Source organism: Patella vulgata, chromosome 3 (genome assembly GCF_932274485.2).
Source record: "Patella vulgata chromosome 3, xgPatVulg1.2, whole genome shotgun sequence".
NCBI classification, from domain to species: Eukaryota; Metazoa; Mollusca; class Gastropoda; family Patellidae; genus Patella; species Patella vulgata.
The window spans coordinates 719693-745831 of NC_065881.2; the positions used below are offsets into that span (position 1 = coordinate 719693).

The 26139-nt window shown below is 37.0% G+C and overlaps 1 protein-coding gene across 1 annotated transcript; it reads left to right on the forward strand.

Annotated features, from left to right (window-relative positions):
• Positions 1-10360: 10360 nt before the first annotated feature.
• LOC126816423 (macrophage mannose receptor 1) lies at positions 10361-24024 on the forward strand. The gene is made up of 13 exons (XM_050542963.2): positions 10361-10493; positions 11809-11927; positions 13424-13551; positions 14716-14906; positions 15870-16000; positions 17429-17556; positions 17902-18056; positions 18883-18998; positions 19815-19945; positions 21072-21253; positions 22282-22415; positions 23033-23154; positions 23719-24024. The coding sequence occupies exons 1-13, from the start codon at positions 10470-10472 to the stop codon at positions 23796-23798; spliced, it is 1641 nt and encodes a 546-aa protein (XP_050398920.1). The 5' UTR covers positions 10361-10469; the 3' UTR covers positions 23799-24024.
• Positions 24025-26139: the final 2115 nt, after the last annotated feature.

The following is a 26139-nucleotide window of genomic DNA, read 5'->3' on the forward strand; positions in this document are numbered from 1 at the left end:
AAGGAAGATGCTTATCGAATTTCAAAATTTTTCAATCATAAATTCCGAACTCGTTTTAGGGAATCATTGGGGCACAAGGAAGAAAACTATCAGATAAACATTTTTAGAATTATTTCACTAGATCACTTTGAAAAACTTTGTGGGTGCTTAAGACTGATTGCGTATGTTTCTTTGCTTTAAGTTCCAAATCTATGATTTATATCGTGAATGACAGAAAACAGTAACATCAACAGAGAGGGGGAGACAGAGTAACAGATCGGGACTAACATATGGTTCAATTTTATTTCAATAATTCAATAGGGGTCTTTAGCAGTCGGAGGTCCCGGAGAAAACCCACGAGACGAGATTTGACGGCACAAAACGACCGTTCTGTAAGTATTAATATCCGTCTCTATAAACTCCATTTCATTGCCAGTATAAAAACTTCTGCGTGTTCGTACACGCAAGACAGCAAGCGCCTCGTTTGTTTTTCGTTTGAACCGAACGACAAGACGCTTGCCGGCACTTCTGCCAATAGAAAATCCTATACACGTAAAACAACTCTTGTCAATTTCTCTCATAACACGCTGTTTGACGTATGCCCGCCCTAATTAGCCCCTGTGACACGTTAGATCCCTATTTTATTTTAGTTTCTTTATCAGGGCCCCTAATTGGTTTTTTTCGTTTCATTATTTTCGAATGAATAATAGCGAATGAAATTGACACAACTAATAACGGTATATCCGCACCTGTATTTGTTTTGTAATGGAAGGAATTCTAATATTACATGTGCCAATTAACGATGTGAATAACATCATCATCAGTTAGCATAACAATATTGATTCTTGATTAACAACTTACAGAATATCTCATTTCACCCAAGTTTCAGATCTTCAGTCCTGATATTCACAGATGTTAAGAATATAGAACCGAGTTTAGTTGATATTGCTTATTGTTGAACAGTCGTGTATATTAGAACATTTCATATCTGTAGTTCTGATACTCAGAGATAATAATCAGCATGATGCCGAGTTGAGTTGTTGTGTAGCTATTGTTGAACAGTTTTAGAATATCTCGTCTCCTCTCGTCAGTAGTTATATTTTGAAGTATAAAGGACGTCAACTAGTTTAGACAGTGACACCGATATTTAAAGATGATATTCACAAGTATTAAGAATGCTGCTGAGTTTAAAAAATTTTAATTGTTGCTAACGATATTGAATATTCGTGAATCTTCTGTTGGGATATTCAAGTTGGGAGTTTAAATTCCGGCACCGGAACCGATAAACACTGCTGTCTAGTTTAATTTTTATTAGCTGATATTAAACAGTCGGATATATATATATATATATATATATATATATATATATCTATATTTGACTCACACCTCAAGTCTTGCATTTTAATAATTGTTGAGGACATTGACGAGTTTAGACGGGGATACAACAACCGATAAACAGCTGCCGAGTTTAATGTGTATTGGTTATTGATTGCGATATTAAACAATCGTATATTTATATATTTGACTTTAGCAGTGATTTTCAAAAGGTAGAAAGGACATTGTCGAGTTTAAACGATGAGTACCAATTGTACAAATATTACATCATCTTCACCAAGCGGTCTGGAAATTATAGTCTTTCCTATCCTGTATATCATTCTCGGTCTGTTTATATGTGGTGGAAACACGTTAACAATAGTCGCGGTCTGCAAGACGGAAGTATTAAGAACAATACCAAATATGTTTGTGGTTTCCCTGGCGATTGCTGATTTGATGATCGGGGGATTGGTGATCCCCATGCAATTTCTGTTGTACATGCCGACGTTAATGGACATCTTAGATCATAGCCGAGTATACTGTATATTTAAATACGTCACGTTTACAACTTCCGGAGCGGCGTCTGTTTACTTCTTAATGGCGACGGCCTTTGATCGCGCCCTTTATATCGGCTATTCAATTCATTACGAAACTATTATGAATACCTTTAGAGCGAAGGTGGTGATATTAGTCGGTTGGTTGATTTCCCTTAACGCTGGATTTATCCCAGCTTATTACAACAACTGGTATACCTGTCCAATTTGTCATGCTTTTATTTTCTTGAAAATGGAGTTTCAAGTCTACATACAATGTGTCGCGTTTTTTATATGTTTTATTATAATTAGTGTGTGTTACGCGATCATTTTAAAAATAGCCGCCAAACAACAGAAAGAAATCCTTCGACTTCAAATTCAAGATGCCAAGAAGACGTTTGAGATTGAAATGAAGCTAGTGAAGATGTTTATGTTGGTGTTTGGAATCTTTGCCATGTGTTGGATACCCAATATGGTCGTCCTGATATTAAAACATCTAACCAACAGTGTTCCTAGAATGGTGATTCATATTGTAACACCGCTCTGTTTGTTGAATTCCGGGATGAATTTTATAGTTTATGCTGTGAAAAATCCGGACTTTCGACGTACATTTTATAAATTGATGGGTTTCAAAAATCGGCCCAATTCAAGAATAGCTCCGATCTTTAATAATCCACCGTAACAGAGAAGGGGGTCTGATTAAGGCCTTTATGGGCACTAAAATCGGAGTAGATTATTGTCGTCTAACAACTCATCATCAACAGAGACGGGACCTGATTAAAACCTTTATGGGCGCTAAGCTCGGAAAAGATGGCTGTGAACCCATATTATTGACAATATAAACATTAACTGTTAAATAAATCTTTATATTTCAAACTGAAAACGTGCGCTTTAGATCATAAGGCCTGTCATTGAGTCAATTGACGTGGTTTCCATCGCAAGCTTGTACGCGACAAGGAGTAGGATGACTTGCCAAACCTATTTCAATGTGTAACAAACAAAACGTACAAATTGTGTGTTTTATATTGTGATATTGTTTGTTGTCATTAGTGTTCGCATCATGGCAAATCCCACCTGGGAAGATTCTCCTTTTTTCCGGTCCTTAATTGTTAGTCCAGGTTTAAACATAGAGAGTGGAGGGGGGGCAAATAGTTAGCGCGTGCGCGCTGTATCATAAAGTCTGTCATTGAGTCAACTGGAGTGGTTTCGATTCCGCTGTTGTAAGTGACAAGGAGTAGGGTCGCCTGTCCAGCCTAGTGGGTTTTCGGCGAATCCTCCGGTTTCCTCCCACTGCGAAAGACCCCTACACGCCAGCAAATTATTAAAATTTAAAAACCCAACGGGTTTGACAACTTTACGTCATGAAGGCGGGGCTAAATATATGTCGTGTACAACAGCCAATCAAAGTAAGCAATGCCCCGCGGTAATTATGAATGGCTGTTATAATTCTGTTACAAACATCGCTTGATTCACTTTACTTACAATATTTACAGATAAACGAAAGATGTTTCACTACATTGGGTCGGGTATGTTTAACTAGTCCCAGTAGTATAAAACATGTTATATGCATTAAAAAAAATAAAGCTTGCCAGGCTAAAAACAAACGCAGTATATCTCAGTGTTATTTTATAGCTACTGTTCTTGTAGCTAGTAAATTAAAAAATAAACAGTTCATTGAAAGCAGTTACTGTATTCTAACCGGAGATACGTTTCTATAATTCAATTAACACTTTCTTTCAAATATATCTGCGTAAGAAAGAAAACAAAGTTTTTAGTTTTCGGTAGATTTAAAAAATCATTTAAAAAAAAATCATATCAATTATAAATACTAAATTTGATGTCAGAGTTAATTGTAGAATTCTTCTTTTGTTTAAGTTGTGTTTCTTAACAAAAATGAAATGAAAAGGGAGTTTAAGGTTCTATATTTTCGTCCCATCCGAACAACTATACAGCGTCCTACAACGATGACAATGGTGTTTAACCTCCTCCTGTTCTGCACCGACTGGGTTACTGTAGACGGGCATACGCCATACAGTGTGCTAGGAGGTAAATTTTGCCCTGACAGCGGTCCCACTGTCTACTCTTGTATCGAATTCCAACTTTCAAGCGTTCTTTTACGTGCACGCCAATGTGTACATGGCACCTCAAGTTTTCATCCCATCCGAACGACTATACGTTGTCCTTACACCGCTGGCAATGGGGGCGCACTGAAAAAAAATATTTATTTATATAGTTATACAGCTGTGTAAACATGTATGTCTCATAATTCCTATGGAAACCGGGGGCTTAGATGGCCGAATGATTAGCACGTGCGCGGTGTACCACAAGGTCTGTCATTGAGTCAACTGGCGTGGTTTCGAATCCCCGGTTGTACCTGACAAGGAGTAGGATCGCCTGTCCAACCTCGTGGGTTTTCTCCAGGTCCTCCGGTTTCCTCCCACAGCTAAACTCCCCTACGCGCAAAAGAATTATTATAAGAATAAATTAAAACTAAACCATATGTTAGTCCCGAAATGACCTAGATTGTGTCGCGTGAACGTTAAACCCCCATTTCTCTCTCTCTCACTCTCTCTCTCTTTCTCTCTCTCTCCTCTGAAAACCAAAATAAATCTAAAAACACGGAAATGGCCCTAGAAATCCTACTATCAAGTTTACCCCCCCCCCCCCCGCCAGCATAAATTCGAAAGGGGTCAGAAAATATCGGTAGCGTAGCGTAGCTGTGGTACATCTATCATATTCTACAGATTCTCGGCAGGTCACATCGACCCTTTTCTACAAATGGGGGAGCTAATTATTTTATAAATATTTTATCTAATTTTTTGATTAGGTGACTTTAAAAGGGAAGTGTTGGAATAATCTCATGTGTGTTTGAATAATTATATACGTAAATATGTAAGTGGTATGGCTGATAGTTATGTACACATATATAATAGCATCTAGTCTTTGTATTTTCTGGGCAAAGTATAAAATATATTGTGTTTATAGATATTAATAATGTCAATATAACTTATGTTTAATGGTTTTTACGGTATATAACAATATAACATAGACTAACATGTATCAATCGTTATATATAAATCTATATCATCTGTTGTTTGTGGATTATAAAAACTTATTTAAAACCCTTTCTTTTGTATTGAACCAAAAGGTCTTTTGTTCTGACACCATTACAAGTGAGTCTGTAACATTTATGCAACTGTGGAAACATTAGGAATCAAACATACTAATGTATAACGTAGACATCCGAGTAACAGGTGCGTGGTGAGGGTAGAAACAGCTGAAATAGACTCATTATATTTCTTTACTAATAAAGGACAGAACTTCCATGGCCGTAAATGGACAGATTCCAAATTCATATTCTAATAGGAGCAAGCTTCAACGTCTCCTAGATCTTGGTTGCGGTATGACTATTGTGAAAGCAGACGTTAAAAGACTAGCCCCCGGTTATAGATGAGATTAGAAATGAAATGAAATGTGGTTTAACGTCCCACTGTTCCACACCGACAGGTCCAATAAGACAGGCATACACCAGACAGTTTGACCCGGATAGCAGCGCTACGGCCTAGTCTTATTTCAAATTCCAAATGTCAAGGGTTTATGGGACCTGGTTTTTATCGTCCTATTCGAACAACTATGCATTGTCTCTTGCCAGTCCCTCTGACCTGCACCACTGACGGGGGGGGGGGCGGAAAACCCCGTTGAACCTTCACGGCCAACTCCGGGATCGAACTCGGGACTCCAAAGTTCGAAAACCAACATCCTACACACTGAGCCACCGTGGGCTTGTTGTACTTAATGAAATGATAAAACAATATATTACTGAGATGGCGAATAGTGGGATATATATGGCGATAGATATCAGATCAAAGATTAGTTATTATCTGAAGAGAGTCAGTCGATGATAGTTATCTACATAGAACGTGATTCATTTTATCAAGTTCATTAACTGTGTTGGATATATCGATACCTTCTAATACAGGTGATGTTTAAATATACAGGTAAATATATATAAAATACAGGTGATGTATATATAATACATGTACATTGAAATACAAGTGATGTGTTCATATACAGGTGATGTGTTCATATAGAGGTGAAGTGAACATACACAGGTGATGTGTTCATATACAGGTGAAGTGTACAGGTAAACAGTCAGTTAAAGCTTTACTTATTACATGTATATCGTTTCTGTTGGCTAATTCCAGTTCTCTAGCTGTTAATACGCTCGTGTACCTTACAACTTCTAATATTGGGATTTAATATCTTTTTCTTCCATATCTAATAACCGGATCGAATACGGCTTAATGTTTAATCAAATAGGCCATATAAACCAGTGGTCATATTGTGGGGACGGTGAGGGGGCATAACTGAATTTACCAATCGACGAAACTCCCCTTGGCGGTATTTAGCTACCCCGACCCATATCATTTAAACAATGGTACACCATCCCCACCACACTCCCATTGGGAAATCCGGGTGCTAGTTTTGCTTCATATTGGATAGGAATAGTCTATTCTGAAATATTTTGAATTTGTGTGTTGCTCAAGGATCAGTCTTTGGCCCATTCACGTTGATAACTGAAATATACAATAATATACAAAATAATAAGCATATAATGAACTGTATTCTTGTGCCAGGAATATTGTGTGTAACGAAAGTGGTATAAGGTGTTAAATAAATAGTATACCATGCCACGTGTACTACACCCGCCAATGTTTACAGCTATCTAGACCAGTCGTTTGAACCTAGATATCCGAACAGTTCTAATTTGGCAAGATAATCGCGTCATGTAAGGTTATTAAATATATATTTTACATCTTTGGGAGCAGGCTCCAAACGCACCCTTTGTAATCGCCCACGTGTTGATGTGGCTGTAAACTATCGCCACACTAAACCGTCCGGTCGCCCATCAACATCTGTGCTCACGCTACAGAGTTAATTAGTTTCATCAAATTGGTTTGAACAGGATAGGATTCAATCTATTTCACATCTTTTACTTTTATCTCTACAAGATGACTGACCTTTATCAAGTTCACGTGAATTCTACGTGTGACGTCACATCACAAGGCGTAACTCATTGGTTGTATGGAGCGTGCATTGTTTACATAGCAGAATGGCGCCTTTTACTCAAATTATATAGCCAGTTACACTAAATAGGAAATATTTTGTATCCAGATATACTTCAAACGCTTTATTTATTTTTCTAATACTTTAAAACATTATTCTAGAAGTTAATTTGCAGAAGGAAAATAGTTAATATTGCTGGATTGACTTCTGATACTTGAGCTTTTGAAACAACACGACAGCCCTTTGTTTAATCTGGGGTTTTCCCTAAAACCTTGGACAGTGATTTAAGGTATTACTATAAAAGTATTGTTCGTCTCCAAAGAGTATAGTTTACATTGTAATCGTTTTGGTAGCCTCGTTTGTCACACAATTAGGTTTTCTACAGTTTTCTGCTATGCACTGGTTAATTGGGCATAATAAAATCGTGCGTCATGACGTAACGTTATGTAAACATATTTGGTCCAATTCGGAGCTCTGTTAAAGCGTAATGATGTTGTTACATAGTTAGGCATTGGTTGTTAATCGGACTATTGACCAGTCATAATTTGGAACAGAAATTTGCTTCCATTACACCAGTGTTAAGTGTGATTAGCTCTAATCAAAGGAAAAACTGCAAGGAGTATGGAGTTCATTAAGCCGCACCGATGTTCAAGATATGGTTTATAAAAACTATAACTGATATTGTGAAATATGTGACCCAAATTCTAATCTATGTGATATGAGTACCTACTATGTGTACAATTAGTAGATATGAACTGTAAATGGGGCGATTTTATATTGTACATCAATAGACAACATCACAGGAGAACTGCACAACAAAAGATAGACAAAACAATTAGTACAGCTCAATTAGATACATTTACGCATAAGAGTAGATGTACAAATTGAACATAATGAGTGTACACAAAAGACATCCTTGTTCTTGACGATGTTGCATGTATGTGTGGCTAGACGCCGGGGTTTGGGGGAGGGGGGGGGTCGTGAGGGCACGATCAAGCAACTTTCACCTGAGTAGTTCGATCTGAATACCACAGTCTCATAGAAAACAATGTCGAGGGGGTATTGGGCATGCCTTGTACACAGCTTCAGTTGTCTAGTTCCCATACACAGCCTATTTCAAGTCGGGCACTCACGACATATTTACTCTACATTTATGTTTCCTTCATAAAGACAAACCGTTTGATGGCGGGATAATAGACTCAATCATCTTTACAAATACATTATGCAAGAGCTAAATCTGCCTATTGCAGGTCTTTCTTTAGGTCTGAAATGTTATAAAAATTATTAATTAGACAGGACCATAATTAACTCTCAAGAGCATCGGATGCTCGACCATTTCAATGGATTGAAACTATATCGGTATTTAATCATTTATTTTTAAAAACTGGATAATCGAGACTTTGTTTACTATCGCAACAACGGTAGCAATTACAATCGAAACTCCTCCAAACATTCATAACTTCGGTCAGAATAAAGTAATTTGACTGTAATTTGCTAACGATACATTATAGGATATTAGATAAAGAGCTAGCAGTTCTCACTATAATAATTAAAAACTAGATAATGTAAAGGGAACATGCTGAAATTATGTCAAAGTGATCCACTCTGAACCGAGATTTTAACGATTGAATTTTCGGCCTAGCCTCGATCATCATTACTAAAGTCGGTACGATAAAAAAAAACATAGTCTCGATTATGCAATTCATGATTAAATCATGAATGAAAGTTGAGCAGCAGATCGGATCATAATCCAATAAATATCGCAGGCTAGCGTTGACACCGAGCATTGATTATGGTCTGGATAAGTTAATTAATGTCTAATTAATAATTTAGATAACATTCCATGCCTAAAGAAAGACCTGCAATAGGCAGATTTAGCTCTTGCATTATGTATGTTTAAAGATTCATTTTTCATTATCTATTTTTAAACTATTATAGCGATAACTGTCAGCTCTTTATCTAAATCTTACATAATGTATCTTTGAGATTTGATAAATCAAAGTTTATACTGTTGATATAAATCAATCAAACCTATATACAGCACGTGCACGACCCTTCGTGTCAATTTAGACCACGCCCACTGTTATAAAATTTTCTTATTCATAACATGGGTCTTTCTGTGATTATGGTATTTTGAAAAACTTGAAATACTTCTAATAAAGTAAAATATAAAACCCAAAATACTTCTAAATAGCGTATAGTGTATTAGGGTCATTCCATGCCAAGTGGACCAGTGTTTCTCGGATGATCCCCTGTCACCCGACAACTTTCTATGTGGTCCGCTTGACATGGAATTACCCATTAGATTGATTCGTGTTTGCCGGGTTGGGTTTATAGGAGAGCAACTGGGCCCAATTACCCATTGAAATTTTCATGTTGTTTTTAATTTTTTTTCAGGAGGATGAAATATCTCTGTCCATTTTTATTTTTGTTATCGCTTCATTATCTAACAGGTAAAGTTAATAATTACAACTATTTAATTATTGGTGCCTCGGTGGCTCAGTGGGTAAAACGCTGAGCTCACTACCCAAGAAGTCTTGGGTTCGACTACGCTGTTAGACCGAGTATTCAGCGGGGTTTCCCCCTTGTCAGTGGAAATGAAATGAAATGAAATGGGGTTTAACGTCCTACTGTTCTGAACCTATGCTGGGCTAATGAAGGCGGGCATACGCCATGCAGTGTGCTATGAGGGAAATTTTGCCCGGGCAGCGGCACTATCGCCTACTCTTATATCGAATCCCAACTGCCAAGGGATTTTTTACGTGCATTCCAATGTATACACGGAACCTCGGTTTTGCGTCTCATCCGAAGGACTAGACAGCTGTCCTTGTCAGGCCCTCCGTTCTGCATCACTAACAAGGGGGAACCACGCCGGAAAATCTGGATGAACTTTCCCGGCCAGTACAGGGATCGAAAACCCGACCTCCAGGCTAGCGAGCCAGCGTCTTACCCACTTAGCCACGTGACCCCCCCCCCCCCCCTTGTCAGTTTTGTGGGAAAGAGGGCCGAACACAGCTTCTAGTTAATCAGATTGGACGAAAATCCGCGGTCCCGTGCACACGTTTGCGGACACGTAAAAGGGCTTCGCTCTCCGTGCAAATTTCCCCCCCATAGCACACACAGTGTCTTTACTATAATGTTGATTATAACTTCTTTCAGAGGCACCAAGGGATTGAATATATCGACACAAGGTCCAATATAATCATTGAGTTACTGAACATAAGGTGGTTCAGTATACGCATGAGTTAAGAGAAAAATAATATCCCGCGAATACTTCCTCTGGAGGATTTAACCTTTTAATTGTATGGAAGTTAAACGTTTTGGTTTATAGTTTATATTTTCATCCAATTAAAAGCCTGCATTCTAATGATATTTTAGTTTTAAATTTTCGTAAATAAAGCCCTTGTCTTGTTAATGAAATTTTTATGCGGTTTAGCTATTGACGTCGTTAAAACAACGTCATGTGAGCCAGGATGGTTATTAGCCAATCAGAAGTGTTATTATTGGAATACTATAGATCAAGTGACCTTCACCCAGGCTCATGATGAATGTCACTCACGTGGTTCAGAACTACTTATGGTTGGTAGCTCCACAGAACAGGTAATATATTTTCAAAATGTTCGTATCGTTAGTCAACTGTTGACCGATGTCAACCCATCTATAATACATAGTTTAGTCAAGCTAGCATATATCAAACACAGTTTATTGTACATCAAGCATAGTTCAGCATAGACCAAGCATTGTTTAGCATACACCAAGCATGGTCTAGACAAGACTTAGTTTATCACAGAAAAAGTTTAGTTTTGCTTAGACTTAGCATACGAAAAATATAGCTTAGTAAGGGTCAAACAGTTTAGTAAAATATCAAACATAGTTTAGTAAAAGATCAAACAGTTTAGCAAGGGTCGAACGTAGTTCAGTAAATATCAAACATAGTTTAGTAAAGATCAAACATAGTTTGTTAAAGATCAAACATAGTTTGGTGAAGATCAAAGATCAAACATAGTTTGTTAAAGATCAAACATAGTTTGTTAAAGATCAAACATAGTTTGTTAAAGATCAAACATAGTTTGGTGAAGATCAAACATAGTTTAGTAAAGACACAAACATAGTTTAGCGCTGGCTAGCTTGTCAATAAGAAGCATCATAATAATAGTATGACATTAACATGGTGTCTATGGTTTTTGTGATTTGGCGGGGGGGGGGGGGTACTCTCGTATGACATAATCTAAAATCAAGACTCGTACTGGCCTTTAATCGTAAGTGTCGTGGTCAGCATTCACTGTAGGTACGAACCCCGAACTTGAACTTTTAAAATACATACCCCAGTTCGATGCTAAACTGGACTGATATAGTTAGATTTGTGCTGAATTATAAAGTTTTATTTTTATGCTTGGTGGGGGTTCAAAATATCATTTTTGTGTATGAAGAATTTCTGTAGACCTTCAGGAAATCCCGCTATATATGAAAGATTTTCAAAAGCATAGTGATAGGTTTGCATGTAATGAACTTTGAAAGTTGATATGTTTTGTTTGTGATTATGGTTAACACATTATTCACAGTACATTTATTTGATTTATAAATTATATATTTGTATTTCGCAATTGTCGGATTTATCTTTTTTCAATCGCTGTCGGATGGCTCACTAAGTATAGACGAAGAGGCCAAGGGATCGATCACGTTGTTGGCCTACAAAGTTTGTGGGATTTTCCAGCCTGGTTTCTTTGGATAGAAGATCTGGCAAGGAACTGGAAGAGTGTCTATAGTCGTTCGGATAGGAAGAAAACCCAAGGTCCCATGGCAGTTGAAATTCGACAAAGAATAGACGTTAACTCCGCTGCCCGGAAAAATTTCTCCCATATCACACTCAAGCATAGTTTTACTCCATTTCTTGTTATTATTATTTTAAATCAAGCAATGGATAAACGTACAGACTGAATCGTATCCGACTTCTGGTTGGTGGCTTGGATTAAAGAAACAGGAGGTATCACCGTATTCCTGGTCCTGGTTAGACGGTACAGTCGCTACTAATATGTAAGTTATTCATTACATCCTATACGTAAGATATTCATTACATTCAGTATGTAAGATATTCATTACATTCAATATGTCAGATATTCATTACATTCAATATGTCAGATATTAATTACATTCAATATGTCAGATATTCATTACATCTAATAAGTCAGTTATTCATTAAATCCAATATGTCAGATAGTCATTACATCCAATATGTAAGATATTCTTTACATTCAATATGTAAGATATTCATTACATTCAGTATGTAAGATATTCATTACATCCGATATGTATGATTTTCATTACATGTAATAATATATAAGATATTTAACATATTAGCTTATCGTTAGATCCATGTTGAAGTTATTTGAAACTTTTTTTAAGGATTTGCGAGCTATTTGTAATGGTATAGTTCGCATTTCAGTATAGGGGTTTACGGTGGGTAAGACGCTGGCTCGCTAGTCTGGAGGTCGGGTTTTCGATCCCTGCATTGGCCGAGGAAATTCATCCAGATTTTTCCCAGGAAGGAGGGTCTGACAAGGACAGCTGTCTAGTCGTTCGGATGGGACGAAAAACCGAGGTCCCGTGTACACATTGGCTTGCACTTAAAAGATCCCTTGACAGTTGGAATTCGATATAAGAGTAGGCCGTAGTGCCGCTGTCCGGGCAAAATTTCCTTCATGGCACATTGTATGGGGTATGCCCGTCTTCATTAGCCCAGTTCAGAGCAGAACAGTAGGACGTTAAACCCCATTTCATTTCATTTCGCATTTCAATAGAATGACTATATTGTGTTGTTTCTGCTGTCAAGGGATTTCACAGAACACCGCACAAAACGTGATTTTAAATAATGTAAATCAATGTCCACATCGGGAAAAAATAGAATATTTACCGTTTTAAAATGTTCCATATGAATATGTAAAAACAGATTCAATAAACTTTTTATTCAAGTTAAGTAAGGCAATTCGTATCACAAAGTTAACAGCGAACATTTAAAATTTCAAAACACATAATTCAATTTCACTCTTTGATTGGACGCATTCGGAAATGGATGCCCGTCGCCTCCAGTGCCGCCCCCATCCTCAAACAAGTCTTTAGGATACAAATATCCTGCCTTCGAGTAGTAGTTTTTACTGCCGCCCCCATCGCCAAACACGTCCCTAAGATACAAATTTCCTGTCTTCGAGCAGTAGTTTTCATTAACGCCCCCGATCCCCAAACACGTCCCTAAGTTACAGATTTCCTGTCTTCGAGCAGTAGATTTCACTAAAATAAATCTTGACTGTTCCCTTAATATAAAGATATATAATATTATGGCCTTGTTTTGTTAATTAATGCCGAACTAATAATTCAGATAACATTTCAGGCCTAAAGAAAGACCTGCAATATGCAGATTTACCTCTTGTATAATGTATGTTTAATATGATTATTACAATGACGTCATTATTAATGTGACGTCATAATGTATGTTTAATATAAAGATATATTATATGTATATTTTGTTTTTGTAGTAATTGGAATAAAGAGCCTGATAATTATGATACACAAGATTGTTGTACCTTGAATCAGTATAATAAATTCAGTGATGATTTCTGTACCAGTAAATATCCCTATATTTGTAAATTCAAGAAAAAGGAAAGTAAGAAACACTCTATAAATGGAGGAATTTATATCTGACGAATGAATTCTATAGCAAATGCTTTAAACAATATTACATTTAATATAATTACAAATAATCATACAAGCCTAATATGGTAGTTATATTAATAGTATACAACAGTCTAAAGGAAAAGACAAGCCTAATATGGTAGTTATATTAATAGTATACAACAGTCTAAAGGAAAAGACAAGCCTAATATGGTAGTTATATTAATCGTATACAACAGTCTAAAGGAAAAGACACGCCTAATATGGTAGTTATATTAATCGTATACAACAGTCTAAAGGAAAAGACACGCCTAATATGGTAGTTATATTAATCGTATACAACAGTCTAAAGGAAAAGACACGCCTAATACGGTAGTTATATTAATCGTATACAACGGTCTAAAAGAAAAGACACGCCTAATATGGTAGTTATATTAATAGTATACAACAGTCTAAAGGAAAAGACACGCCTAATACGGTAGTTATATTAATCGTATACAACGGTCTAAAAGAAAAGACACGCCTAATATGGTAGTTATAATATATCAATCGGTGAATGTAAGTACATTAAAGAACGCAGTAGGTTGAATATAATTGGTGCTATATAATAATAATAAGAACTAAAACAGTAAAGAGATGACGATGACGGTCATCTGTAACAGTGGTGGACTGTATGTAAAATTACAGTTTGTTTATTATGAAATTTGTCCAAGTCTTCCAGGGAGTGTGATATAAGACTTTAATCACGACTATAATTATAATTGTAACAAATTAATTCAAGCAATTCAATTCTTGAAATATTTGATTCCATGTTGAGTTTTAATTGTGACAAAAATGTCTATAAGAATGAACGACTGAACTGCAGAATGTGCTATATAAGTAACCATAAGTTATGTAAGTAACAATGGGTTATATAAGTAACCATGAGTTATATAAGTAACAATGGGTTATATAAGTAACTATGAGTTATATAAGTAATCATAGGTTATATAAGTAACCGTGAGTTATATAAGTAACCATGGGTTATATAAGTAACAATGTGCTATATAAGTAACCATGGGTTATATAAGTAACAATGGTTTATATAAGTAATCATGAGCTGTATAAGTAATCATGAGCTATATAAGTAACCATGAACTATATAATTTAATTTCAGAGGAATACTGTCCAACGCCTGTTAATGATGAAAGATGGGCGTATCTTATCTATGCTTGTTATTGGGTCGCAGATCCGGCTAATCCTTCAGAATTTCTCAACTGGAACGATGCCTTGGCTAAATGCCAATCCCTCAATCCTCTCAAACGTGGTGGAATGCACCTTTTGTCTGTTACTTCTGGAATAGAATCTGTAAGCTCTTTTACTATTCTTGAATGTATTCGATGAGTCCAGGGGAAGAACGATCTAAGTCACATTTTTGTCTTTTCGCATAAAAGCCAAAACAGACTTTTGGACGAGAATGCTTGACTCGAACAGAACAACGAGTGGGTTTAATTACAACTTCAAAATGATGTTTAATACGAATCATAAGGGCCTTGGTTCGACGTGACTCCGATCGTGTTTACCTGAAATTGATTGTTCCACAGAAAGCTTATACAATTTGTTACCAGATGGGGCCATTAACTGGGGTTCGTTGTAAAAGTAACTTAGATCGTTCTTCCGCGGGGCTCTTCATATTTATTTATATAGCTTGTCGTATGTACGGCTTATTCCTACCATCTGCTCGACACACATTATCTATTAACACTTTTTTAATAACAAACATTTGATTTGGAAATATTTCTCCAATCTGGTTAAAACGCATTACCAATAAAATGGTGCTTTAATGTAAATGAATAAAGTCGAAACCATTGGCTATAAAAGTAACAATTTTACTCTGCAACCACTTGACTCAATGACACAACTTATGATGCAACGCACACGCGTTGACAATTCGGACAGCCCCCCCCCCCCACACACACACACACACACCCCATAACAAAAAAAAAACAAGAAAGATGCAACAGAAATGTTGCGACGGGTCTTGACGATGGTCGTCTATTGAACGGCGTTTCCTGATATGATGGCGATAGTATGTCAATTGACGTCAATAATTAACAATGATAAAGGTGATAAGCAGTGTCGGTTGTTATACATAGGAGAATGTATGAGTCCCCCTCCAGAACACTTAATGCCACTTATTATCTCACATACGAGCCGTACCTTCCGAATTGTTGTTGAACTAGGCTTTTATTTATTTAGATCAACGAACACTTGTTCCTTATTTTGAAATTAATGATATAAATAAAATAAATACATTGCTTTTTATTTTAGGATTTTTTCAGTACTGAGCTTCCATATCGAGCTGCTGGCGTATCAACACCATGGTGGACTGGGCTCAACGATCGGGACAGGGAGGACTTCTATAAATGGGAAGATGCCAATACATGGAACTCCTCCTTAACGTAAGAATGTTTTAATACTCACTCCAGTCAGTGGAATCCTCTCTGTGAGTTAAGCCCCCGTCAGACCGAGGTGGCGTCCTTACTGCGCTGCCGCGACGGTACAGCGACCAGATATTAACAAGGTAGCCGGCAAACTTGAACATAACGCGAGAAAATGTCACAAAAAATTACAAACTTGCAAAAAGTCACCTTCGCACAGTTTTCCAGGTCAGATCGCAGAACCTTGGCGTTTGTTTTGAACATGCTCAAAACAAACGCCGTGACTCGGCGATCATTGGCGACCACGGAGACGACGGTCTGACGGGGGTATTAGGCACTGTGCCACTAGCCAAGGGGTTGCTGGTTGATCCCGTTACTGACCAAGAAAGAAATAGCCTTGGACTTGTCCAGCATTGTTTTCTCTTGTCGGTTGTGCAGAACGGGGGCCAGTGTCTGGACGTTCGGATGGGACGAAAAACAAACCGAGCTCCACTGTCCGTGCAAAATTTATCCCATAGCACATTGCTTGGCGTATGCCCGTCTACCTTAACCCGGTCGGTGCAGAACAGCAGGACGTTAAACCCCATTTCATTTCACTCCTGTGGATAATGTCCCACAATAATGTATCAGTTGACCACTTAATCTGAATTCTAAGCCATCTGAACGAACAAGGTTGACATATGACCATGGTATAAAACGCCTAGTATACAGAAATAATAAAGACACATAATTTAACGTTTATGATCGTTACTGGTATACTTTAACCTAAGCTTAAGCTCTGGACCCGGTTTCACCAAACATTCTAAGATTTCAGTTCAGAATTTACACAACTTTTAACTTTCACATTGATCCAGAAACACATAACTATACACATATTTTCTTATTGATGTATTTGATTCATTAAAACAACAAAAGTTTTATAAAGGTGTATATTGTAGTTAAAATAAGGAGAATAATTTTGAGTAAATTCTTAACTTCAGTCTGAGAATGTTTTGTGAAACCCGGGCCTGGAAATTTAATAAGTCAAGCATCAGGAAGCAAACCAGCTTGAGAATAATATTTCGAACCAGATAGTTAATGGTATATACCAAACGTTAATTTTTGAACCCAATTCAATATACTTTATTTGGAATCAAATTTTTCTATACTGAAAATTCTATAGTGGCGTACATTATTTACACTAGTTGAAATATTGGACCCGCGTGACGTATTTCATTGAAATGCACGTGCTGGATAGTGTCTGTATTTTAAGTTGTTTAATGGTCTCGTGCAAGACATTGCGTAATATATAGATATTGCCCTCGTGTTATCGCACTTTTTCAATATCAAAATATTACTTAATATCTCGCACTCGAGCATTAAACTACACTTAATTTCTATATTTTAGACCATGGGATACATGCACCTAGTAACGGGGTAGTATAGAGCTTGTTTATTTCTATATTTCAGATCATGGGATAATGCACCAAGTAATGGATCAGATGAATCGTGTGCTATCATGTATACAGGGGGTGTGGTCGATGATTATAAGTGTTCGGGTAGATCACATTTCATCTGTCAAAAATCAGCTGTTCAAAGTGAGTATAACTCTGTGACAGTGTGACGTAACGAATTAAAGACGTCACCAAACTACCAAAACATAAACCGTGGCTTTCAAATCAATTAAAAATTTAAATCGCCAAAATTTCAAGATGCATTATTTAGTAGTTAAATCTACCTATGGCAGGTCCTTCTTTGGTCTCATATGTTATATTAATTATTAATTACAAATTTATTCACATGACAAAGTCTATAATCAGCTCTCTAGACCATCGGATGGTTTTGATTTCGAACGGATTGAAACACGGTGGTCATTTGATAATTTAATTTAAAAATCAACATAATCATGGCAACTTAACCTGGATTCATCCAATATTTTTCAGAGAAATTTGCATTTGGCTGTCCTGATCATTGGCTAAGGGCAGGTCACTCTTGTTACCTGTTTGCTAATAATAGTAAAGTATCGTGGCAGTCAGCGAGATCTGTCTGTCAACGTGGCGGAGGGGATTTAGTAAAAGTGAATGCCGTTTCTGAAAAGGTAAATAATGATAATATGTGTCTGTTTTCCATCATCATTTTGTCCTTCACCTATATTAGTTTGTCAAAATGGCGTTCGGGACATTTTATAAAAATCTCCATGATATACCAAACGCTTTTTGGATCTTCACCCCCAGCATGTAGGCCTCGAGTTCACAAAGCATTCTCAGACTTTAGTTAAGGCTCTCTGGCTACAATTAGCCTCGCTTGTAGCGTAGATAGTTCTTTGTGTGTAGAAAATGCAATTATCATTTTTATTGCACACTATACTAACTGCACCCTGTGTTAGTCTATTGAAGTGCAGATCATTATATTCTTATATTGAATGTTATATTATTGATTATTATATTCTTATATTTAATGTTATAGGTATTCGTTATTTTCTTATATTTAATGTTATAGGTATTCGTTATTTTCTTATATTTAATGTTATAGTATTAGTTAGATCAGACAGATGATTATATTTTTATATTTAATGTTATAGTATTGGTTGTTATATTCTTATATTTAATGTTATAGTATTATTTAGATCAGGCAGATGATTATATTTTTATATTTAATGTTATAGTATTGGTTGTTATATTCTTATATTGAATGTTATAGTATTTGTTGTTATATTCTTATATTTAATGATATAGTATTGGCTGTTATATTCTTATATTTAATGTTATAGTATTATTTAGATCAGGCAGATGATTATATTATTATATTTAATGTTATAGTATTGGTTGTTATATTCTTATATTTAATGTTATAGTATTGGTTGTTATATTTTTATATTTAATGTTATAGTATTGGTTGTTATATTTTTATATTTAATGTTATAGTATTGGTTAGATCGACAGCTTATAGGTAGTGGTGGATATTGGACTGGACTCAATGATATAAATACAGAAGGTGATTATAGATGGTCTGATGGAACTAAACTAGATACACAATACATGTAAGTAACACCCCCTTCCCTCCCCCTCCCCCTGATGGAACAAAACTAGATACATGATACATGTAAGTAACAACCCCGCCTCCCCCTGATAGAATCAAACTAGATATACAATACATGTAAGTAACAACCCAGTAAAAATACGTTACAAAATATCCCCTACCCCTTTCTTTGTGACAATTGGATTACTTATTGGGCAAAAGTATAATCAGTGTTTCCAAAATTTGAGTTGTCTTTATGTACGTGCTAGTCCATGCATTATGCAGTTGTTGCATACCCATTTAATAGACAAAGATGTTTTTTATACTCAGATATTTAACAACATCAATAGTCTTAACACTAAATTAGTACATACTGCTGTCTCTTGCATTGTCTGTAGGGTTTTACAATTCATGATTGTTTGAGATATTACGGAGGTGTGTGTGTGTGTGTGGGGGGGGGGGTATGTGATTTTTTACAATTGCTGTTTCCTAGTGTCATTTAATTGTATATCGAGTGAGGAAGGAGGTTGGCAATTACTGCGGGAAGTAATTATAATCACCGTTTGTAAACTTGTGAGGTGGTCAATCAAAAATTGTCAAATTGACCAGATACTTTTGCCGACCACCTGTACAACTGGATAGCAAACGCCAAGCCAGTCGACCGAGTTCCTGCGCCACTGTAAATAGTCCATTGCCATATCGCGGCTGTTTTAAAACAGGGCGTTATACCATGATGATTTACGCTCGATATAAGATCTATTTGGTGTTTTTGGTTTAGTCTTATCGCGGCTGTTTTAAATAGAGAGTTTGTTTTTTTATATTTCCTTTTTATCTTCAGACAATGGGACCAACAACCCCGTGATGACTTGTCGATTCCAGGATGTGGTAGAATGGGTCGTGATGGAAGTTTTACTGATGTTAGTTGTACACAAACACAGGGTTTTATCTGTGAATATGTCAATGATCCAGGTGATAGTTTCAAAATTAAAATCAAAATACAAAATAAACTAGGTCTACATTTCAACATAATCCCAGAACTTGGTCTTTAAGTGACATTATGTGGAACAAATTAAAAAGAACACAATTTTATATGGGATATCAACAAACTATTAATAGAATAAAACCAATGATTAATATATCCCAGACACATTGTGTTCTATCAGATTTTACCCGAGAACAGTTCCTCACCACCCCCTATATTGCTATTTGTTGTTAAAGGGGAAGACCAAAGATTTTCAATAAGGTTTCCATAATCTCAAATATATATTCCTAAATCTATATGCTTACTATAGAGTCCAGTGAGCGTGTTGAACCAACTATGTATGTCACTTCCCGTGTTAATAAAAATTAATTTCTCGCTTACAAAAACTTTTTTGCTTGTGCTACAAGGGGGGGGGGGGGGATTATTTATTAATATATATTTAAGGTTTATGGAAACCTTGTTGAAAATCGTTGACCTTCCCCTTTAAGTGACTTGAACACATTGGCGTGCATATATAAGAACCCTCGCCAGTTGAAATTTGAAGAAGAGTAGTCTGAAACCCATCCTCGGTTACCCAGTGTACTCATTCCGTTCTACTCCACTGGATTAACCCAGGGTATAGTGGAGTAGAACGGAATGAGTACACTGGGTAACCGAGGATGTCTGAAACCCAGCTGGTCCGACACAATAGTCCTGATAGCATACTGCAAGACGTTCGCCTATTTTCATTAAACAGGTCGGTGTAGAAAGCAGGACGTATAATCTCTTTTCATGTATGGCGGGTGTGGCGCCAGGCAGGGTAAGCTTACTCTTCCGGACACCTGTTGCCACTGTTTGTCGTGTATTTTGTACACGGTGAACAGTTCATTTGCTGATTACACTATTTTGCCATACCCTTTTGTTTTAGGACTTCGAATTCTGTCTAATGGTTTAGATTGTTCGTACTTGGTTTTATTTTATTTAGGTACATTTCATTTTATTTGTTCATAATCATATTTCATTTGTACATGAATGAAGTTAGTATGACTCTACAGGAGATCCATGTTTAAATGGCTAGATTCCTGACCTTAAACCACATTTCAGTTAATTTAATGAAGTTATATATCTCTATAGGGGCTCCGTGTTTAAATGGATGGATTTCTGATGGTGGCTCCGCCTGTTATTATATTAGTTCCACCAATATGACCGACCTGGTGATGTGGACTGAAGTACAACAGACTTGTTTAGATAGGGCGCATGCACAAGATGATGATCTGCAGGCTGGATATCTGGGACTAGATTCTCAAGATGAAGTAGTAAGTATAACAAAACAAAGCCTATATCTGATGTGGCATCATTAACAGTATCGTCGCCATAAGAATCAAGTTAGGACGAATCTTAATCCGAAACACTATCATTAGTTTTTAGTCATCATCATCATCATCAACCGAGTCCGTAGTACTAGAAGTATTACATGTATAGAACACTGCTAACGTCCATTATCTTGCAGAACATAGTGATCCACAGTTTCATCTTCATAAGCATCACCATGACCATAAGTATCATCCATAGGAGGTTTCTTTGTCAAACAAGCATCACATTGGCATCTGGTGTGCACGCAGTATCCTCAGAATCAGCAAACATATTCCATTTTCATTATATATAAAAGCTACATTAAAAGCATTTACACAAGTGGCATTCTATTCACTAGCATCATGCATCATGAGATGCATTATCATCATCAGCTACATCATCATCCAAAACATCGTCTTCATTAGCATCAACATAGGCAGAGGGATATTCAAATCTCGATTCGAAAACGCTCGTCGGCGGCATTAACATCATGCATATATATGCAGGAGTATATTTAAGCCAAATGGATCAAGACCATGAGTGACAGACTAGAATCGCCATCGTCATCCGGGACAGTGGGTTTATACAAAATAACATCCTCCAGAACAATCATCAAAAGTTTTATAAGACGCAACAATACCCGACGCGCATCGACGTTACCGACGCATCAGCGCAAGGCGTGAAAAAAAAAGAAAGAATTTGGGTGTAACGTCCACTCGACACAAACTTTATCATTTCCGTACAAATTTTATTTCAATAATTTGCTTATGCGTAGGACTGTTTAGCAGTATGTGGAAACGGGGGGATCTGGAGAAAACCCACGAGGTTGAACAGGCGACCGCATGCCTTGTCACGTACAAACGGGAAATCGAAACCACGTCGCTTGACTCAATGACAGACCTTATGATCTAAAGCCTTAAACCATTCGATCACATATCCGTCATTGTAAATAGAAACATAATCGTGATATATGTACATATTTATTTTGAAGAAATTTATAAACAGTCTGCTGGCTAAGATGCCGCTAACAGCCCGTGGTTGGTGGACTGGATTGAATGATAGATTAGTGGCCGGTGAATGGGTGTGGGAAAGAGATTCAGATACAACCCCTAATCCTGATCTCATGTAAGTATATTGTTGCTAATCTTGACCTCATGTAAGTATATTGTTGCTAATCTTGGCCCCATGTAGATATAAAGTTCCTAATTCTCACCCCACCCCCACCCTGAGTGGCATTAGAAGCGCTTAGAGCACGGCTCGGCATGGAATATATAACGTTGTTCTTGCGGACGCGTTGGGTACGTTTGGAATCAGCGATCTAGCAGCTAGAGAACGCGTTGTGTCATTGATCTGGAAGCTAAAAGCCAGAACACTTTCAGCCAGTGATCTAGAAAGGCTTTCAGTCAGTGATCTGGAAACTAGAACTTAGAATGCTTTCAGTCAGTAATGTGGCAGCTAGACCTTGAAACGCTTCCGGTCAGTGATATGGAATCTAGAATTCCGAACGCCTTCAGTCAGTGATGTGGAAGCTAGAAGTCAGACCGCGTTGAGTCAGTGATGTGGAAGCTAAAGTCAGAACGCCTTCAATCAGTGATCTGGAAGCTAGAGGCTAGAAGTCATAACGCTTATAGACCTCGTCCCATCATCTATCGAAATAATACGTAATATAAACTCCATTTGGATCTAAATCAAAATAGTTTAGTCCCGGAGTAAATTATTATATTCCACCCTGTTCCTTTCAGCAATTGGAATGGCGAACCAAATAATTTTAATAACGAAGATTGTGCTGTGATGTTACAAGGTGGAAGATATAATGATTTAGACTGTGCTGCCTTGGCTAATTTCATCTGTGAACAACCTGCTGGTAAGTTAATTCCGCCTCTTTCTGTTGCCGTTTTGTCATCCCTTTAAATATGAAATCAAATGTATGGTTTATAATCACCTGTTGATACGCGCACCTTATCACGTCATCAGCTGATGATGTTAGTATTACCTCATGTTCGTGAAGCAACGACTGCGAGTTTTACAACATCTTGACTTTGCTAGATTACTGTGTGAGTTAGTTGTATTTTACGTCCGCTTCCACCGAGGTGATATCGCTAGATTACTTTACTATTATTCCCGAACTTATAGCTACGTTATCTACAGACACGTGAACAGTAGCGCCCAATCAGATGTTGTGATCATAGCGACCTCCACGGAAACCTCGATCAGTTTGCGACTCCCTTTCCATTTGGACTGTTCACTTATTTCACCGAACAGAATGATTAGAAATTAGGATAAAAACTTTACAAATTGATTGTATATCACTTTATATACACTCATCTTAACCTAATATGTGCTTTTAGAACCATTTTCATGTAATTCAATGTTCCAAACAATTGATTTACGCTCTTTAATTAAATATTTGAAATGTTGTATTTTTCAGGTAGCGTGACTGTAAAATATAGCTGGATGTTATTAATATCATTAATCTGTATATATAAAATAGTTTTACCCATAAATTAATATTAAACGTATATATAAAAATAGATCTATTAATTAAAACAAAAAATAAATAGACTTCAAGTTTAGTACGCTACATACTCCTCCAACTGAATTGAAATGAGGTTTAATGGCTGTGCCATCTGGTCTAATGAAGGCGGTAGCACATTCTTTAAAACCACAAGTTGTTTGTTGAAGTAATATTCTACCAATGTTATTCTCGATCTAAATGTATTGTATCGTGACGTTCAGCCAGAGAGAAAAAGAAAATGGGTTTTTTTTTTGTCTTCATTGTATTGTCTGGAACGCAAAATACTGGCAGCGATGAGGTTGGGACTGGGTGGGAGAGGGGGTAATGCATGGAAATAATTCTTTGATTAATAAACCATAAAGAAGAAGAATGCCGATTGAATCATTTTTATGTGTTTTTTCATGAATTCAGTTTCGTGTAATTTGTAATTAAAAAACATATTTTTCGTCTTTTTTGTTTGTTTCTGGTGAATTTCAATTTTCAACATGAGCAAAGCCATATGTGACACGAATTTCTTTTACATAAATTTGATTTTAAGATACTGATGCCTATACGGATCACCAGGTGATTCAAACCGCGGCCATTCCACGGACTGTCAGATCAACGATTCAAATACGGGTTTCCATAGGGGTGCATTGATAGGGAGCAAACAGATATTGATAATAACCAATATTTTATGGGAGCCGGTGATGTAGTGGTGAGTAAACAATATCCCTTTTTTCATCCAAACAATTAAAGGGGCATTGAAGGAGATTAGATAAAGGGCTGGCAGTTCTCACTATAATAGTTAAATGCTAGATAATGTAAAGGGAATTTGTTGAAAATTTCAGTCAAATTGATCCACTCGGACCCGAGATATTAGCTTTGGAATTTTAGGCCTAGACTCGATCATCATTACTAATGCCGTTACGATAAAAAAAAAACATAGTCTCGATTATCCATTTTTTGGATTTAATCATCAATGAGCGTTAAGCAGCAGATCGGATAGAAATCCAATAAATAGCGATGACATCGAGAGTTGATTATGATCTGGATAGGTTAATTAATGTGTAATTAATAATTTAGATAACATTTCAGGCCTAAAGAAAGACCTGCAATAGACAGATTTAGCTCTTGCATAATGTATGTTTAATGATTAATACAATGACATCATTATTAATGTGACGTCATAATGTATGTTTAATATATGCAACCTTGGACTGTCCACCACCACCACCCCACCCTCAGGAATATCAAAATCCAAATATTATGTTCAGACGGGTTGTTATTACTATCCGGCTTGGGAAAATGAAATGAAATGGGGTTTAACGTCCTACTGTTCTGCTCCTATACTGGGATAATGAAGACGGGCATACGCCATACTGTGTGCTATGAGGGAAATTTTGCCCGGGCAGCGGCACTATCGCCTACTCTTATATCGAATTCCAACTGCCAAGGGATCTTTTACGTGCATTCCAATGTATACACGGGACCTCGGTTTTTAGTATCATCCGAAGGACTAGACAGCTGTCCTTGTCAGGCCCTCCGTCCTGCATCACTGACAAGGACAGCTGTCTAGTCCTTCGGATGAGTCGAAAAACCGAGGTCCCGCATCCCAGAAAAGGGGGAAACATCTGGATGAACTTTCTCGGCCAATGCAGGGATCGAACATCCGACCTCCAGGCTAGCGAGCCAGCGTCTTACCTACTTAGCCATGTGATCCCCCGGCTTGGGAAAGTGTTAGATATTTCAAACTATACTCACATCGTATAACAGTTTTATCCTATGTGAGTAGTTTGATACGACATGTAATGTTTAGCATTTTACGGGTTCATTCCAGAAAAAATTGGGACTGACACAATATATTTTTATTTCAATAATTTCTTGGAGTACACGGGCCTTTAGCAATGGGAGACAACGCTAGTGGAAACCATGCATATTGTCGGAAACTTCAAAGCAAGAGAAAAATATCAGTGGGTTTTATGTCTACTCAACACAAACTAGGTTATTTTTGGACTAACATCTTTACCTATTATTTCTATAAAAGCTTGTGTACGGATCTATAACAAAGGGAGGAGACCTGAAAACTTGGAGAAATCCCAAGAGGTTTGGCTATTCACCCTACTCTTCACAAGAAAGATCGAATCCACAAACAATTCAATGACAGATCTATAGCACACACACTGCACACACGCTGCATCTAAGTGTTTGTCGGGTCCTTGATAGGAACCGTACATGTAGGGACTGTACTAATTTCAGGTTAATAGCTACAACAATAAGCATGTAGGGGAGCCAAGGTAAAATACATGTAGATAATAAAACACAAGGCAAAGAGCGACAGAACGTAATCTAATC

Bases quoted from the DNA above. Each gene is read 5' to 3' on its own strand.
- LOC126816423 (XM_050542963.2), top strand. From the start codon at position 10,470: ATGGTTGGTAGCTCCACAGAACAG. The intron at 13,552-14,715 runs GTAAGAAACACT...ATTTAATTTCAG, and splicing joins TAAATTCAAGAAAAAGGAAA to AGGAATACTGTCCAACGCCT. The intron at 14,907-15,869 runs GTAAGCTCTTTT...TTTTTATTTTAG, and splicing joins TTACTTCTGGAATAGAATCT to GATTTTTTCAGTACTGAGCT.